At 40.1% G+C, this 16896-nt stretch overlaps 1 protein-coding gene and 1 long non-coding RNA gene across 6 annotated transcripts in view; one reads left to right on the top strand and one right to left on the bottom strand.

Annotated features, from left to right (window-relative positions):
- MROH9 (maestro heat like repeat family member 9) overlaps positions 1 to 16896 on the bottom strand; it is a 98877-nt gene that overhangs the window by 57034 nt on the left and 24947 nt on the right. For 3 of the 4 annotated variants that reach the window (XR_004279981.1, XM_032317469.1, XM_032317467.1), the window contains exons 5-8: positions 7956 to 8091; positions 7292 to 7378; positions 5053 to 5157; positions 1566 to 1701 (exon numbers count right to left, since the gene is read on the bottom strand). Coding sequence is in view for 3 of the 4 variants with exons in the window: in XM_032317469.1 (XP_032173360.1) it covers positions 1566 to 1701; positions 5053 to 5157; positions 7292 to 7378; positions 7956 to 8091 (464 nt within the window). In the remaining variant the exon portion in view is untranslated. The remainder of the gene's footprint in view (positions 1 to 1565; positions 1702 to 5052; positions 5158 to 7291; positions 7379 to 7955; positions 8092 to 16896) is intronic. The other variant, XM_032317468.1, reaches the window with a different exon arrangement.
- On the top strand, positions 728 to 16887 carry LOC116575872. 2 transcript variants are annotated; one of them, XR_004279984.1, is made up of 4 exons: positions 728 to 847; positions 1589 to 3520; positions 5517 to 5751; positions 6723 to 7302. It is a non-coding gene; the product is annotated as an uncharacterized LOC116575872 (long non-coding RNA). The 2 variants fall into 2 exon arrangements; XR_004279985.1 differs by lacking the exon at positions 728 to 847 and adding an exon at positions 16415 to 16887 and having other exon boundaries at positions 1696 to 3520; positions 6723 to 6825.

Genomic DNA, 16896 nt, shown 5'->3' with positions numbered 1-16896 from the left:
TTCTTTCAGTACATTGGGAGGCTGCACAATTGCCTATGGCTTTTGTTGTTTTGGATGAGCAATCTGCTGTCATCTTTACCTTTGCTCCTCTGAATGAAATGTCTGTTTTCCTCTGGCTCTCTTTAAAATTGTATTGTTGATCTCTGCTGGAGTGTCCTTCCTCTCAGACACTGCAGTTTTCATCTCCAGAGGCTTAGTTGAAGTCTTTTAGAAATTCTCCTGTATCCCTACTTCACACGCTCATTTTTTTCTCTGACTCCCTCAATAAATGGAATATATTACAATAATTGTTTTAATGTCCCTGTCTACTAATTCTATCATCTGGGTCAGTTTTGATGAATTTTTCTCCTCATTATGGGTTTTAGTCTGCTTCTTTGCATACCCAGCAATTTCTACTGGATGTCAGACACCGTGAGTGTAAACTTGGGGAGTGCTGGAATCTTTGTATTCTTGGGAGGAGTCTTGAGCTTCATTCTGATGAACATTTAAAGTATTTGGAGATCATTTGATCTTTTTAGATCTTGTTTTTAAGGGCTTTGTTCAGTGGCATGAAAACAATTTAGTCTAGAGATAATTTTTTTTCTTCTAATGAAACCAAATGCTTTGAGTGCATTTTTTACTTATAAATTATGAAGTTTTAAATTCTGGCTTACAGTCATAGGCATGATTCCCAGCCTCTGGGAGTTCACTGGACTTTTTCCTCTAATCTTTCTCCCCCAGCCTCAGGTAGACTCCTCACGGGTTCTGATCACTCCACGCCTGAATGGTTAAAGTGGACCCTGGCAGGTCTCTGGAGTTCTCTCTCTGTGCCCTCCTCCTGCTACTCAGGTCCCAGACCTGTAAACAGGTACTCAGACCTGCAAACTCCAGCTGTCTTGATTCTAATTCTGCCTCTTCAACTTGGTGAGACAACTGGGTTAGAGCCTAAAAACCCCCTTGAGGCGGTAAGCTCGGGCGATTGTAATCCCTACCTCATTAATTCCTTTGTTCCCATCTCTCAGCAATCATCTCCTGTGTTATCTGATGTCCAATGCCTTAAGAACAATTATATACATTTATATATTTAATAGTCATGTATTATGGGAGGATAATTCTTTTCTCTGTTTAAGTTATTTGGAAATAGTTTGGTACTTTTGGGACTTGCTGTTTTGTTAGGCTGCCCACAGCAACATTTACTTTAGTTTTGGGCTAATTTTTCCCAACCACCAAAGCAAGCACCTGAATATTCTATCTGATGCCCCATTAGAGGGGAAAAGTATGCCTCTTTTTTAAAAGTCCTATTGGTAATCTTTCTTCTTCCCTTCCTCCCTACAACATTCCTGTCCCCACCATTAACACACAACACTAATCAAAGTATATAGTACTTTATAGACCTTGAAAAGCCAAATATTACTAGCATATTTTGCTAATTCTAAAAATAGATTATAAAATATGTTTTGAAAAGTAGGACTACAGATCTTGGGAAGGATTTAGAAATCCACAGAGCCTTCTTGGGACCCTTAAGTGGAAACATTAGGGACAAATCCTTAGTATCCACTAGAAGGGACGGTGTGAACCATTCTTACCATTCTGACACTTTGCAATGCAGAGGAGGTGGCACAGTCCTGAGGCTGCCTGCTGTGTGATTAAGGGATCACTGTGGCAACACAGAAGAGACAATTCTGCTGCCAGGACACCCAAACACGGGGCATCAACACTTGCCTAGTGGAGAAACAGAGGAGGGAAAAAATGCATTTGCTGTGCATAGTTAACATGGAATGTCTGCATCTGATCCTCTAATATACATGTATCAGACTAGGACAAGAGGATGAACTTCAGAATGTACCAAAACCTATATTCAAACCTGTTCCTGAGCCTCAATTTTCTCATCTGTAAACTGCAGACAACAAATGCTATCTTGTAGTAGTTACTGGGGGAACAATTTATGACAAAAAAGAAAGTTCTTGCTTTCCAAGCCAGTTGCTCTGGGGAAATCACCGACCCTGTGCGCTAGTCTGCCTCGTGCCCTTGCCCTCACCTGCGGCTCCCTCCCCACCACATTCAGGACTTGCGTCTCTCCCAAGCTGTGTGTTCACGCTTCCTACCAGCTTTGCCTTGGACTCCGCTCTACCTTTATTGTGGAGTTTGTTTTGCCGGGCTTCAGGTCGATTTCTGGGGTGTTTAGGATAATTTGAAAATTATCTACTTATATCCCTGAGAGAAAGTGAGCCTAGGGCCCTCCCACTCCACGGCTGTCCCCTCCGTAAATCCCACTCGTCTTTCAAATGCTGATGTGCCAAAGGAACAAACCCGGGGAAAATCTTTCTGTCCGTGATACACGATGACATGTTTAGCTCACATTTCCTTGTCTGTTTGAAAACTGAATAGTTTAATGGGAGGGACGAACAGGACAGCACAGAGGTCATATAAGGAGAATTACTCTGTTAAACAGTATTTTTGATAGAAAATCAAAACCAAAATCAAAATCCTGACTACAAACGGCAGTCAGGCTTGTTCAATAGGATGACGGCCTCTGAGACTCTAGAAGACGTTGGCGAGGGTAGCTTACGGGGGAAAGCAGTCTTCCCACTGAATGCACCTGAGAACAGAATGGATCGTTCCCCATCATCGGAGAAGGGAACAAGTCTTCACTGACGTGCACTCAGTACGTCAGACCTGGAGGTCCACAGAGGAGGCCTGTGGGAAGCTCAGCTGTTAATTTAGGAATACGTCCAGCTGTTTGGGTTCGTGTATTTGTCCTCTCTCCTCCGTTCATTTCATGGACTTAACCATCTTTAGAGGACATTGCCGCAAAGAGAAAGTTAGGTTTCATGCCTCTGTTGATGACCGGGCTGAGGCGAGCGGAGCCTCCCCGTCCCAAGGGCGCTGGTGTGCCTCCACCTGCTGGCGCTCCGGCACACTGCAGAGCAAAGTGGAAAGTCCCCCTGCGTGGCTCCTGGAAGAATCTGTTCCAGGTAGGAACCGTCCACTCGGGAGAGCCTTCTGCCCCAGAAGTGGAATTGCATATTTCTCTGCATATTATCTGGGCTGTGTGTAGGGGCTGCACTTGATGGACATCATCAGAGTTGAGAAGAGGAGGTGGAAGATGACCAAACTCCACAATGTCTTACCCGTCACCTGAGCGGAACTCACTAGAACGAACAACGAATGAATATATGTATACTGAGTCAACATGCGGAAGCAGATAGAAGCATGTGAGTAGGTCTCGTGCAGACAGTCTCCATCGAATTCTTGCTGAGTGCCTGAAACATTCAGGGCCTACGCAGCAAGGAAGCCCGAGATGGGAACTAACTCCACGTCAAGCCTTGCTGAGAAACTCGGTGTGATTCGCCTTTCGAACATTTGAAGGGACAGCCAGCCATTTTAGAGACCCGGAGAGCCCAAAGACTGAAACAAAGCACTCCATCCCTCTTTTGAAATAATCAACACGATGCAAAGAACATCACGGATTACGTTTCCTCATGTAAGAAAATTGTGTAACATCCCAAAGCTGATGTTAAACAAAATAGTAAGAATTCAGGTACGTTCTAAGGGTTATGTAGGCTTTTTGTCTCAATATGTCTGGAAACTATTTGTATAAGTACTAGAAGATGGCTACACGAAGATGGTATCATAAATGCTTGTTTCTGATCCCCTTTATTCTGAACGCCTAAAATATTTCAAACAATCAGAGGAGCAGTTAGAAGTGCACGTTTAAAAGTCACAGTTGAGGACGAGCTATGGTGAGTGCTGTGACGTGTGTAAGCCTGACGATTCGCAGACCTGTATCCCTGGGGCAAATAATACATTATATGTTAATAAAAATAATTAATAAAAATATCACAGTTAAGGATGAGTTGCAAAACATAGGTTGGGTACACAGTATCCGTAAGAGAGAGATATGTTTATAGATAGTAAGGTCTCTTAGAAGGAAGGCAATGATGCTATTAAAAATATAGAAAACTTCAGCAAATACCGGCAGTTATGAGATGCCCATTTGTTCTGCATTTGAAAGGCAACAATTAGAAAGTGCAGTGCCTTGCCCGCGTGGTGGAAGTGTAGGGGACAGTGTGACATCCGCAGGAGTGCGAATGAGGTAATTCTGTAGTGCTGAAACGGTGACCTGTTCCTACTCTGTCATCTATCATCTTTCTAAGTATTTCTAAGTACGTATGTACTTGAACAAAGGTGACCATTAGTATACTGTTGAACTAAAAAAAAACAAAACAAAACCCTAAATATACCTGAATGTCCATCTATAAGTACATTACAATGTACTAAAACTATGGATATGTGCCTCGGCTGAAAGAATGAGGTAACTCCTCACATGTGGCACGCTAGCGATGGGCAGAGTCGTGTCCCTGTGGCCACACAGGGACACGACTCTGCCCATCGCTAGCGTGCCACACAGGGACACGACTCTGCCCAGCGCTAGCGTGCCACACAGGGACACGACTCTGCCCAGCGCTAGCGTGCCACACAGGGACACGACTCTGCCCATCGCTAGCGTGCCACACAGGGACACGACTCTGCCCCAGCGCTAGCGTGCCACACAGGGACACGACTCTGCCCCATCGCTAGCGTGCCACACAGGGACACGACTCTGCCCATCGCTAGCGTGCCACACAGGGACACGACTCTGCCCCATCGCTAGCGTGCCACACAGGGACACGACTCTGCCCATCGCTCAGGAATTACTTGTATAAATTTCAAATAAATGCATAATGGTTTAAAAATATTTTAGGAAAAGGAGAAATAAGGAGGAAAGAGGGATGGAAGGATTTCTAGGGGTGCACGTGACACTGGTCGCGAGCCACAGAGCATGCGGGAGTCCGCGGAAGTTTGACACACTCGTGCTGTGGGCAGGAAGCATAAAGGGTCTTAGCCACTGGTTGAGAGATTCTGCTCTGATGGACCTAAATCGTGGACTATATGGACTCTTCTCTGCCTGTCCCACCCTGCCAGCTCGGTCCCACCAAGCAGGCGCTTAGTTTTCAAGGCCCAAGGCCGGGCGAGCGGGGCTAGGGCAGGGAGCCTCGGAAGCAGGTGGCGTGACGGCGCCGGGTGACTTACGTATCCCCTGACTCTGCGGGACGCGAAGCTTAGCACCCTGCTGACGACCAGCACAACCCTCTCCTGCAGGTAGGAGCTGTCTTCGTTTATCCACTCAGCCATGTCCTGGGGAGACACAGTCACCGTCCTAGAGCCCGGGGTTTCCGCGTCTGCAAGCTCCCTCCGTTAGCCCCCAACTTCGCCAAGTCAAGGCCCCCTCAGACCCTGATTATTTCCTATCTGACCTACATTTATCTCAAAAAGACGACAAGCTAGGAGTATACTAGTTCATCTACGGTCGTAACCACACCTGAATTGTATGTTACTTAATTTTATGCAATGAATATTTACTCATGATGTGCATTGTAAGTCACTTTCTCAGTCATCACGAGAAGTTTAACAAGAGACTACCGTGGGATTGTTAGCAGCTTCTCTTGTTTTTCTTTCAAAGTACATATCCGCTCTCTCTGTCTCTCTCATCACAGGATCTGATTTTCAGTTTTAAAAAAGAATTGAAATGTCATCTGATCCTGAAATGTCAGCTCACTCCAGAATTTCCTCTGCAGACTCAACACTCAGATACTTTCTGGCTCATAGTTGCAGAGAATATTCCTGGAGACAGCTCGGTTAGAAAGTTCTTGCTAATTTTGATTCGACTCCATCTTGCTGTAACTCTGTCTGTTCTAAGCCTTCAGAAGCAGCGACATATTTACAAGCTTGGTAAGCGAGGAAACGGCATATGCCTCACATTCCAACCACCATTAATGGATTTCTTTCTTTCTTTTTCTTTTCTTTTTTTTTTTTTTTTAAGATTTTTATTTATTTATTTGACAGAGATCACAAGTAGGCAGAGAGGCAGGCGGGGGTGGGGGGGGTGGCGGGAAGCAGGCTCCCAGCTGAGCAGAGAGCCCGATGCTGGGACCCTGAGATCCTGACCTGAGCCGAAGGCAGAGGCTTAACCCACTGAGCCACCCAGGCGCCCCCACTAACAGATGTCTCAAGGCACTCTGTTCGAATCCACAGTATTTGTGCTAAATCTACTCCTTTCACTCGCTCCCATTGTAGAAAACTGTTCTCAAGTCCATTTCCTAGGGCAGAAGAGTCTCTAAATCCCAGGGTGGTCAGACTGTGCCTTTCCCAAGAGCGGGCTTTTTGCTCTTTTTGAGAATCAAGTGAGTTTCTATACATAGAAGGTATGAGAACAACACAGTCAGGGAACAGGTTTCCAAGTTAGAGAACACCCCCATTCATTAGCATGGCACATATTATTGCTTCCATTTCCTTATCAGCAAACTGGGGGAAAATCACAGTAGATTCCTCAGAGGGTTATTTTAAGGATTAAATGAGATAACCTATACGTGAAATATTCAGCTTAGTCAACCCAATGTAGAGTAAATGCTCATAACAGTAGATTATCGGTTGAAAGAGCCTGTGTGGGGAGGTGGTTGTAATAATGGGATAATAATAAGGACTTTAAAGAGTTGTGAGGTTAAATTTTTAAAAATGCACAGAAAATGTTCGACTCAAGTTAGGCACAAATTAACTCCGTGCATTTTATTTTCCCTTGCATTCCTTCTTGTCTTCCCAGATACCAATTCTGCTTCTTTACTTGAATGTATTTTGTGATTTGCCTAAACCCGTAATGCTCCTAGTAGAATAAGTCAACCTGGTTTCCCACTGTTTCCTGACAGGTGCCCCTGATACCATCATATTAGAAGCCGTTGAGGATGGTAAGACATCCTGAGCAGCCTCCTGCCTCTGCCCGGGACGTTTAAGACACCCTGATGTCCAAATGTAAGTGGGGATTCGGACAGTTGTTGGGCTTTGCTCCGACACCACGGTGTCCATGAAGCCAGGATGCTTCAGCTCCAGCGGTGCTGGGGAGGAAGCAAGCCTACGGAGACCATCCCGGCATGGCTGCTTGGACCCGCAGGTCGTCTAAGCCGATCGCCCTCTCTTTTCTGCTAAACCGCACTGTATCACTCTTACATTGCCACAGAACATGGGGCTTCTTAACTGTTTTGTTGCTGCCATCTTCCCAAAATTGAATTCTTAAAATTAAGTCTCTTCAATTGAAATAAAAGGAAGCGATTTCATTTGGGGGATCATTAGACAGCTTGGGAGGAAAAGAAAAAAAAAATCAACCACCAAATACTTGAAGGAGACATGAGTATAGGAAAAGGGAAATACTAAGTGAATATAATGACCTCTTTAGATTTAAGAAAAGGAAACAAAATTGCTCATTTTCCCTTTATTTTACCTTTAAGATTTGCAGTTTGTAGAGATCTTTAGACACTAAGATCAGAAGAGTGTCCTCAAATAAGTTTAAAGTGTTTTGATACAGATTCTGAAAAACAAAAAAAGTGACACAAGCAGCTGGCCAGGTAAAATTAGACATAACTGTGTTCAGTGTCTATGGCTTTATGCCCCGGGGTCCTGCGTTCTCCCCATAAACTGAAGGTAAGAGAGGAGAGAGACAGCCAGAGGGACGAGAGCTCCCAGGACCATGGGCCTTGCACCCTCCACCTTCCGGGGCGGCTGCGCCCTGCGGCTGTGCTGGGGAAACCCAGACCAGAGATGCGGCTCCCCGCGCTGCAGGGCTGGTCCTCCCTCCGCCTCGCCCTGCTCTTACTTTCCTTCTTGGAGCATTTGTCCATAAACTCTTGTCCTTGCTAAAATAATTAACCCCAAATGTCTTCATTCATCCGTTCCTGTAACTCCTGTACAACCCATCAAATCCCGTGAGTCGTAGAATTCCCAAGGAGTCCGGGGGGCACGGATGAAAGCTGGAAGACACTGTGGTTAATCTACGGTAGGGATAAAAGGTGAAGGACATCACAAGGACTGCGACCTGCGGGGGCGCGCTGCGGGACCCTGGGCCGCGGGACGATGGCTCCTAACAATTAAGGGACGCAAACGCTCACCTCCAGGTCCTCTTTGTCATCTTCCCGGTCTCCCATTTCCTTCACTTCCTCAAGACTTGGTATAGAAAATACCATTTTAAAGGAGGACTTTATTATCTTCAGTTGGGTTTCAAACTGCAGAAGGGGATCTACATAGCTGGTAACAAAGAGGTGTAGTTATTAAAAAGAGGAGAGAACAAACGTGATCTAAGTTTAGTGGCTTTCTCTGGTGTGAGGGAGAATGTACTAGAAAATGAGGCCCAGCTCTTGGCTTTATATAACATGTGGGTTTTACATATTCTCATAAAGATGACAATGGTGCTTTAAATGTAGAGGAATGAGTTTCTTTTTAAAAATCATCTGTAATCAGTTATTTCGAAACCAAAAGATATTTCTCCATAGACACAATAATGTAAAGAGTGGTCACAATTCCAGGCAAACCCGCAAAGCCATGCTGAGCGTTAGCTGAAATATATCACTGCCACATTTTCTCTAAGCTGTGATACTCCGCTTCTTACATTTTAATGTTTCTGAAATTATTGGGATGCAGCCTCTAATTCTTGGCAGAAGAAACCTGCTGTCAGCAGTTGGAAAGACAAGTCATGACACGGTTGTTATCCCTTAGATATGTGGGATGTGGATAACAGTCCTTCCTGATTTTTTTTTTTTTTGAAAAGATGGTGATGTAGATGGTAAGGTAGGAAATTTTATGTTGGACTCAGAATATCTTTTTCTCTACTGGACGGGAAAATCAAAGTGTCTAATCCCACTGTTTGAAATGGAATTTCTTAGACTATGATAGATAATTTTCAAATCTTGGGAAGATTAATTTGACTTATTCAAAGCTTGAATGAATTATTAGACTCTGAACAGCTTCCCTTAGAATTTTCAGGGGAAGATATTTAACTTTTAGGGATAAATACCTTGGCTTAAGAAAGTGCAAAATTAAGATTTTGATGAAATAGTAAATAGTTTCTTTCAATGTACTTTGAAATCATACTGCTAGTCCTAAAAATGCTAAAATGTTCCAAATCATGACTAAAGATAAGAAAAGTAGCATGATCCTCTAAGCCTGTGCATAACCGCTAATGGGCAACAGATCTTCAAATTTTAAATGTGAGGAAGGTTGAGTGTGAGACGTTGATGATGCTAAAGAAAAAAGACACATGGAAATCTATGGGTCAACACGGACAACTGCCATCAAGGATACATTTTTTTTTTTGATACACGTGTAATTAGCTTTCAAAAGAATAGTTATTAAATTACTAATGTGTTTTACAGTAAGTGACATCTTAGAATTAAGAATTTCAGTGTAAATGCTTTTTTTCTATTCCAGCACAACACGTTATATAGCACAACCAGGTGACAGAGAATGGCACGAGGGAAGAAGAATAAACATTCCTCACTCAATCACTGTGTGCTCAGTAAGCAAAAGGCCACATATTTTTGCAAGTATGATGTTACGAATCACAATTGAATAAAACAAAGTAGATGCCTCCTAATAAAAGCATGGGGAAATGATATTAAACAGATCACAAAGAAATCAGGAGGGACAATTTGATATGATAAAATGTTTAGTTCAAATAAAAGAATATTGAGAGATCGGGGGCGCCTGGGTGGCTCAGTGGATTAAGCCGCTGCCTTCGGCTCAGGTCATGATCTCAGTGTCCTGGGATCGAGCCCCGAATCGGGCTCTTTGCTCAGCGGGAGCCTGCTTCTCTCTCTCTCTCTGCCTGACTCTCCGCCTACTTGTGATTTCTCTCTCTGTCAAATAAATAAATAAAATCTTTAATAAAAAAAAAAAAGAATATTGAGAGATAAATATATGATCATTTGAAATAATAAAAGGGATAGTTAATAACAGAAAAAGTTAAATTATTAAAAATAACTATTAAAAGTAAAAGGTATTGAATTATTTAAAATACAAGAGGAAATAGAAATTAATAAAATTATTAAAAATACAAGGAAAAGCAAACACAGTCATAGAATATTAAGCATTCAATTATCAGCCTGTGGTAGGTAAAAATTAAAAATTCTGCAAAAGAGGAGATCTTTACTAGAATTAATAAGGAGATATAGATAAATTATATTAAATGAGATAACAAGGATCGTCCTTCTCAATAATCATGGTGTGCTGACAAATATTTATCATATTTGTAAATATATGTTTTATTCTCAAATCACAATGAGAAATCCATTTTAAAAATGAGAAAATTCAAAGTACTTAAAAGTACTTGAACACTATTAGAATTTTTCTCATTTAAAATAAGGGTTTTGGCTCAGGTCATGGTCTTGTGGCTGTGGGACTGAGCCCTGGGTTGGGCTTGGTTCTCAGTGCAGAGTCTGCTTCAGATTCTCTCTCCGTCCCTCTCACTCACTTTCTCTCTCTCTCAGAAAAGTGAAATCTTTTTAAAAAAATAAAAAAATAAAAAGAGAAAAATGACAAACTAAACATGTAACCAGATTTTAAAGCTACTAAAAATATAATCAAAGAAATAAAGGGCATAAACACAATGAATAAGTATAAAATGAGGAAAAGGGAATAATAAATATAGTGATTCTTGCTGGCAAATTTAATAAATATTTTAAAAAGAAAAAAGAGGAAGCATAATAGCATTCTGCTTAGAGGGACCCCAAAAGAAGAGGAGAGAGAAAAGGGAGCAGAAGATTTACTTGAAGAAATAGTAGCTGATAAGTTCCCTAATCCAGGGAAGAAAACAAAGATCCATATCCAAGAGGCACAGAGATTCCCCAACAAAATCAACCCAAGGAGGTCTGCACAAGACACACAATAATTAAAATGGCAACACATAGTGATAAAGAGAGAATTTTAAAAGCAAGAGAAAACATGACAGTTATATACGAGTGAAACCCCATACGTTATCCAGCAGATTTTTAGCAGAAACTTTGAAGGCCAGAAAAGAGTAGCATGATATATTCAAAGTGCTGAGAGGGGGAAAAAAAAATCTGTGACCAAGAATAGTCTCTCCAGCGAAGCTATAATTCAGAAGAGAAGGAGCAATAAAGAATTTCCCAGACAAACAAAAACTAAAGAAGTTCGTGACCATTAAGCCAGCCTTACAGGAAATGTTAAAGGAGACTGTATGATTATAAAGGGAAGACCGTAAGTATGAGTAAGAAAAGTAGGAAGGACAAAAGCAATAAAAATAAGTCTACCCATAAAAATCAGTCAAGGGACCCACAAAGTGAAAGGAGGTAAAGTATTACATCATAAACCAAGCATGTGGAGGGGAGAGGAGTTAAGAATGGGCTCAAGTGTAAGGTGTACGCAGAAATGTAATATACAAATCTAATGGTAACCACAAATCAAAACCCAGTAATAGATATGCAAAAAGTAAAAAGTAAGAATCCAAGTATGTCACTAAAGAAAGCCAGCAAACTGGGAGAGCAGAGCAAGAGGAGAAAGGATCCAAGAGGAGCTATAAAACAACCACAAGCCGAGTAACAGAATGGCAATAAATGCATACCCGTTACTTGGAATGTAAATGGACTAAATGCCCCAAACAAAAGATATAGGGTGACAGACTGAATTTAAAAACAAGACCCATCTATATGCTGCCTACAAGACTCATTTCACACCTAAAGACACGTGCAGATTGAAAGCAAGGGGATGGAGAAACATTTGTCATGCAGATAGATGACAAAAGAAAGCCAGGATAGCCATACTAATGGCTTTTCTCTTTGGAGAAAATAGAATTTATGACAAAACTGCAAAACTGTAACAGGAGACCAAGAAAGACACTATCTAATAATAACATGGACAATTGAACAAGAAGATATAACAATTGTATATATTTATACACCCAGCATTGGAGCACCCAAATACATGAAACAGTTAATAACAAACATAAAGGAACTAATAGATAGTAATACAATAATAGTGGGGGACTTTAACACCTCACTTACGTCAATGGATAGATAATCCAGACAGAAAATCAACAAGGAAACAGCGGTTTTGAATGGCACAAGGGATGAAATAAAATTCACAGATATATTCATAACACTCCATCCTAAAATAGCAGAATACACATTGTTTTTTGTTTTTATTTTTTAGAGAGAGAGAGAAACAGAGTGGGTGCAAGTGGCAAGGGGGGAGGGGGAGAGGGAGAGAGAATCCCAAGCTGGCTCTATGCTCAGTGCAGAGCCTGAGTTGGGGCTCAGTCTCATGACTCTGAGATCATGACCTGAACTAAAATCAGGAGTTGGTTGCCTAACCAACTGAGGCACCCCGGCACCCCAGAAAACACATTCTTTTTAAGGGCACATGGAACATTCTTCAGAATAGATCACATAATAGGCCATGAAACAAGTCTGAGCAAATTCAAAAAGGGACGCCTGGGTGGCTCAGTTGGTTAAGCAGCTGCCTTCGGCTCAGGTCATGATCCCAGCGTCCTGGGATCGAGTCCCACATCGGGCTCCTTGCTCCGCAGGGAGCCTGCTTCTCCCTCTGACTCTTCCTGCCACTCTCTCTGCCTGTGCTTGCTCTCTCTCTCTCTCTCTCTCTCTGACAAATAAATAAAAAATCTTAAAAAAAAAAAAAGATCAAAGTCACACCATGCATTTTCTCTGACCATCACACATGAAATTAGAAATCAACCACCATAAAATATCTGGAAAGAGCATCAAAACATGGAGGTTAAATAACATGCTACTGAAAAATGAATAGGTCAACCAGGAACTCAAAAAAGAGATTAAAAAATTACATGCAGAGAAATCAAAATGAAAACAAATGGTTCAAATCATTGGATGTAGCAAAAGGGACGTATATAACAAAACAAGCCTACCTCAAGAAGCGAGAAAAATCTCATTCTAACCTACACCTCAAGGAGCTAGGAAAAAAACAATAGACAAAACCTAAAACCAACAGAAGGAAGAAAACAATAAAAATTAGAGCAGAAATAAATGAAATAGAAACTAAAAACACAATAGAACAGATCAATGAAGCTAAGTTCTTGGGAAAATCAATAAAATTGATAAACCTCTTGCTAGACATCTCAAGAAAAAAAGGGAAAGTACTCAAATAAATAAAATAAAAAATGAGAGAGGAGAAATAACAATGAACACCATAGAGATAGAGATAATTATAATAGAATATTATGAAAAAATTATATTCCAAGTTGGACAACCTGGAAGAAATGGATAAATTCCTAGAAACACAAAAACTACCAAAACAGAAACAGAAAGAAATAGAAAACTTGAACAGACTGATAAGCAGCAATAAAAATGAATCAGCGATTTAAAAATTCCCAACAAACCAGAGGCCAGGACCAGGTGGCCTCACAGGTGAATTCTACCAAACATTTAAAGAATAGTTCATGCCTATTCTCAAACTTTTAAAAAAGTAGAAGAGGAAGGAAAATTTCTGAATTCATTTTATGAGACTAACATTACCCGATATAAAGCCAGATAAAAATACCACAAAAAAGAGAACTACAGACGAACAACTCTGATGAACATAGATGCAAAAACAGAATTTTTCACAGAAGTGGAACAAAGGATGCTAACATTTGTATAAAATCACAAGACCCCAAATAGCCAATGGTCTTGAAAAAGAAAAACAAAACTGGAAGTATCGCAATTCTGGACTATAAAGCTGTGGTAATCAAAACATTATGGTACTGGCACAAAAGGAGACAACATGGATCAATAGAACAGAATAGAAAACCCAGAAATAAACCTACAATTACATGTCAATTAATTTTTAACAAAGGAGGCAAGAATATGCAATGGGAAAAAGACAATTTCTTCAACAAATGCTGTCGGGAGAAGGCTGGATAGCAATATAGAAAGGAATGAACCCGGACCACTTTCTTACACCATACAAAATAATAAACTCAAGATGGATTAAAAATCTAAATGTGAGACCTGAAACCACAAAAATCCTAGACGAGAACACAGACCATAATTTCTGACTTTCGCCATAATAACGTCTTTCTAGATATGTCTCCTGAGGCAAGGGAAACAAAAGCAAAATTAAACGACTGGGACTTCATCAAAATAAAATACTGCACAGCAAAGGAAACAACCAACAAAACTAGAAGACAGCCAAGGGAATGGGAGAAGATATTTGCAAATGACATGTCCAATAAAGGGTTAGTATCCAAAATATATAAAGAATTTATGAAACTTAACATCCCCCTCAAAGTGAATTAAAAAATGGGTGGAAAAGAAGAATAGACATTTCTCCAAAGAAGACATCCAGATGGCCAACAGACACATGAGAAGATGCTCAACGTCACTCATCATCAGGGAAATACAAATGAAAACTATAATGAGGTATCACCTCCCACCTCTCAGAATGGCTAAAATCAACAAGAAGCAACTGATTTTGGCAAGGATGTGGAGAAAAAGGAAACTTTGACACTGTTGGTGGGAGTGCGAGCTGGTGCATCCACTGTGGAAAACAGTATGGAGTCCTTCGGAAAGTTAACAGTAGAACTACCCTACAGTCCAGCAATTGGGCTACTGGGTATTTACCCAAAGAATATGAAAACACTAATTCAAAGGAATATGTGTACCCCTATGTTTATAACAATATTATTTACAATAGTCAAATTATGGAAACAGCCCAAGTATCCATTGATAAATGAATGCATAAAGAAGAAATGGTGTATATATACAATGGAATATTATTCAGCCATAGAAAGAATGAAATCTTGACATTTGCAACAACATAAATTGATCTAGGGAGTATAATGCTAAGCAAAATAAGCCAGTCAGATACCAACAGATGCCATATGATTTCACTCATCTCTGGAATTTAAGAAACAAAACAAACATACAAAGGGAAATCAAAAGAGACAAATGAGAAAACAGACTCTTAACTACAGAGTCTGGTTAAAGATAGTTCCCAGAGGGGAGGTGAGTGGGGGGCTGGGTAAAATAGGGGACGAGGATTTGGAGAGGGATGTGGGGGGTAGGGTGAGCCTGGCGGTGGGTATTAAGGAGGGCACGTATTGCCTGGAGCACTGGGTGTGGTGCACAGTGAACTTTGGAACAATGAAAAAAAATTAAATTAAATTAAATTTTAAAAAGAACACTTCTCTTGATGAGCACTGAGTAATAATATATGGGACTGCTGAATCACTCACACGATTGTACACCCGAAACTGTATATTAACTACACGGGAATTAAAATCATTAAAAAACTAACAAATTTCATTTATAAATATGAAGTTTAAATTTTTAGAATAATAATTTTTTAAATAATAAAATAACATTGTAACAACAATTATGATTTATCATCAGAATGTAAGGATGGACCAATAGCCTAAAAACTATCAATTAACACATACCTATAATAGATTAAATTAAAAATCATGCTTTAATCAATCTTGAAAAAGTATTTAATAAATATCAACATCATTTTTAAAGGAGAATGAATAGTTTGAATAATTTCTTGAAAGGTTTTATTTAAACCAACATTTTGCTAATTGAGAAGTCATGTATGAGTTTTTATTAAAAACAGGAACAACATAAGGGTTCAATTTCCTATTTTAAAATATTATATTAGAATTTGTTGTTTTTCAAATAAGACATGGTCTAATAAAAATAGTTCAGTGAGCTCAAACACAGGATAAATATATCCCCCCCAAAATCCCATATGTATTCCAGCATATCAGAAATTGCTGTCCAAACAATAAAATTGGGGAAGGAGGGAGCCAAAAGACAATATAAATAAAAAATCAGTCTAGTAATGTGCAGAATCTATGTTAAAAATACCTCAAACTTTTAAGGGAGAACACAAAACAGAACTTGAATAATTAGAAAGATAGATTTATAAATAGGAACATCATTTATAAACGTCAATTATTCTCAAATTATTTTACAAACTCTGAAAGCACAATTAAAATTTCAGGACATTTTCATCAGAAGTTGATAAAAACACATTTACCTTCCTCTTAGAAAAATAAATTGGAGAGATTATCTAAAGTTACCATGCTGGAAGTGATCAAGGAAATAAGGAAGATCTAGTTTAATCAGATAATAAAATCTATTATAAAACGGCACTAAGTCAAAACAGTTTAGTGGTGGCACCACAGTAAAACTGTAAACAATGTGAGAGAATGTAAATTCTAGAGAATATCTAATATGGGACTAGAAAATACCTGTATTAAATACTCTTGTCTCCCCTCCCTGGCCAAATGTGGCACTAATCTATTGAGAATATTTCATGTTGGATCAGAATGTGTTCTTAGAATGCCTTTTTTTTTTTAATTAAAATTTTTTGAGATATTTGTAGCTTTACATGATGTTGTAAGAAATAATAAAGAGAAACAGCTAATATACTTCCCAGGGTTTTCCCCAGTGGTGACATTCTCCGATTATAGTTGAGTATCACCACCGGGATATCGATAGGGATTCCTTCCAGCCATCTGGTTCAGATCTCCCCCATTTTATTTGTGCTCGTGTGTGTGTGTGTGTGTGTGTGTATTTAGTTCTATACAATTTGATCACAGGTGTACATTCCTGTATCGACCACTGCCATCAAGATCCTCAAGAACAGCTCGGAACCCTTAAGCACGCAAGTATTCCCTTATACAGATGAATGTAAAAAAGCATTCAGAGTTTAAACAAGCCTTTGGGGATGAAACACTTTAAATTAGTGTTATCTGTGTTGGGATCAACAAACATTTTCTGTGACGGTCCAGATGACAAGTATATGAGGCTTTGCTGGCCAAATGGCCTCTCTCTGCTCAGGTCTGCCATCATAATGCAAAAGCAGTCATAGGCAATGCAGGAATAAATACATAAATGTGGCTGTATTCCAACAAAACTTTGTTTACCAACCTTGGAATTTGAATTTCACAGAGCATTTGCATGTTGTGAAATATCCTCCTTCTTTTAATCCTCCCCCAACTATTTAAAAATTAAAAAAAAAAGGGGGGGGGTGCCTGGGTGGCTCAGTCTGTTAAGTGTCCAGTCTTGATTTTGGTTCAGG

The sequence above is a fragment of the Mustela erminea genome, chromosome 17, assembly GCF_009829155.1.
Source record: "Mustela erminea isolate mMusErm1 chromosome 17, mMusErm1.Pri, whole genome shotgun sequence".
NCBI lineage: Eukaryota > Metazoa > Chordata > Mammalia > Carnivora > Mustelidae > Mustela > Mustela erminea.
This window is presented reverse-complemented; position numbering and strand designations above follow the sequence as displayed.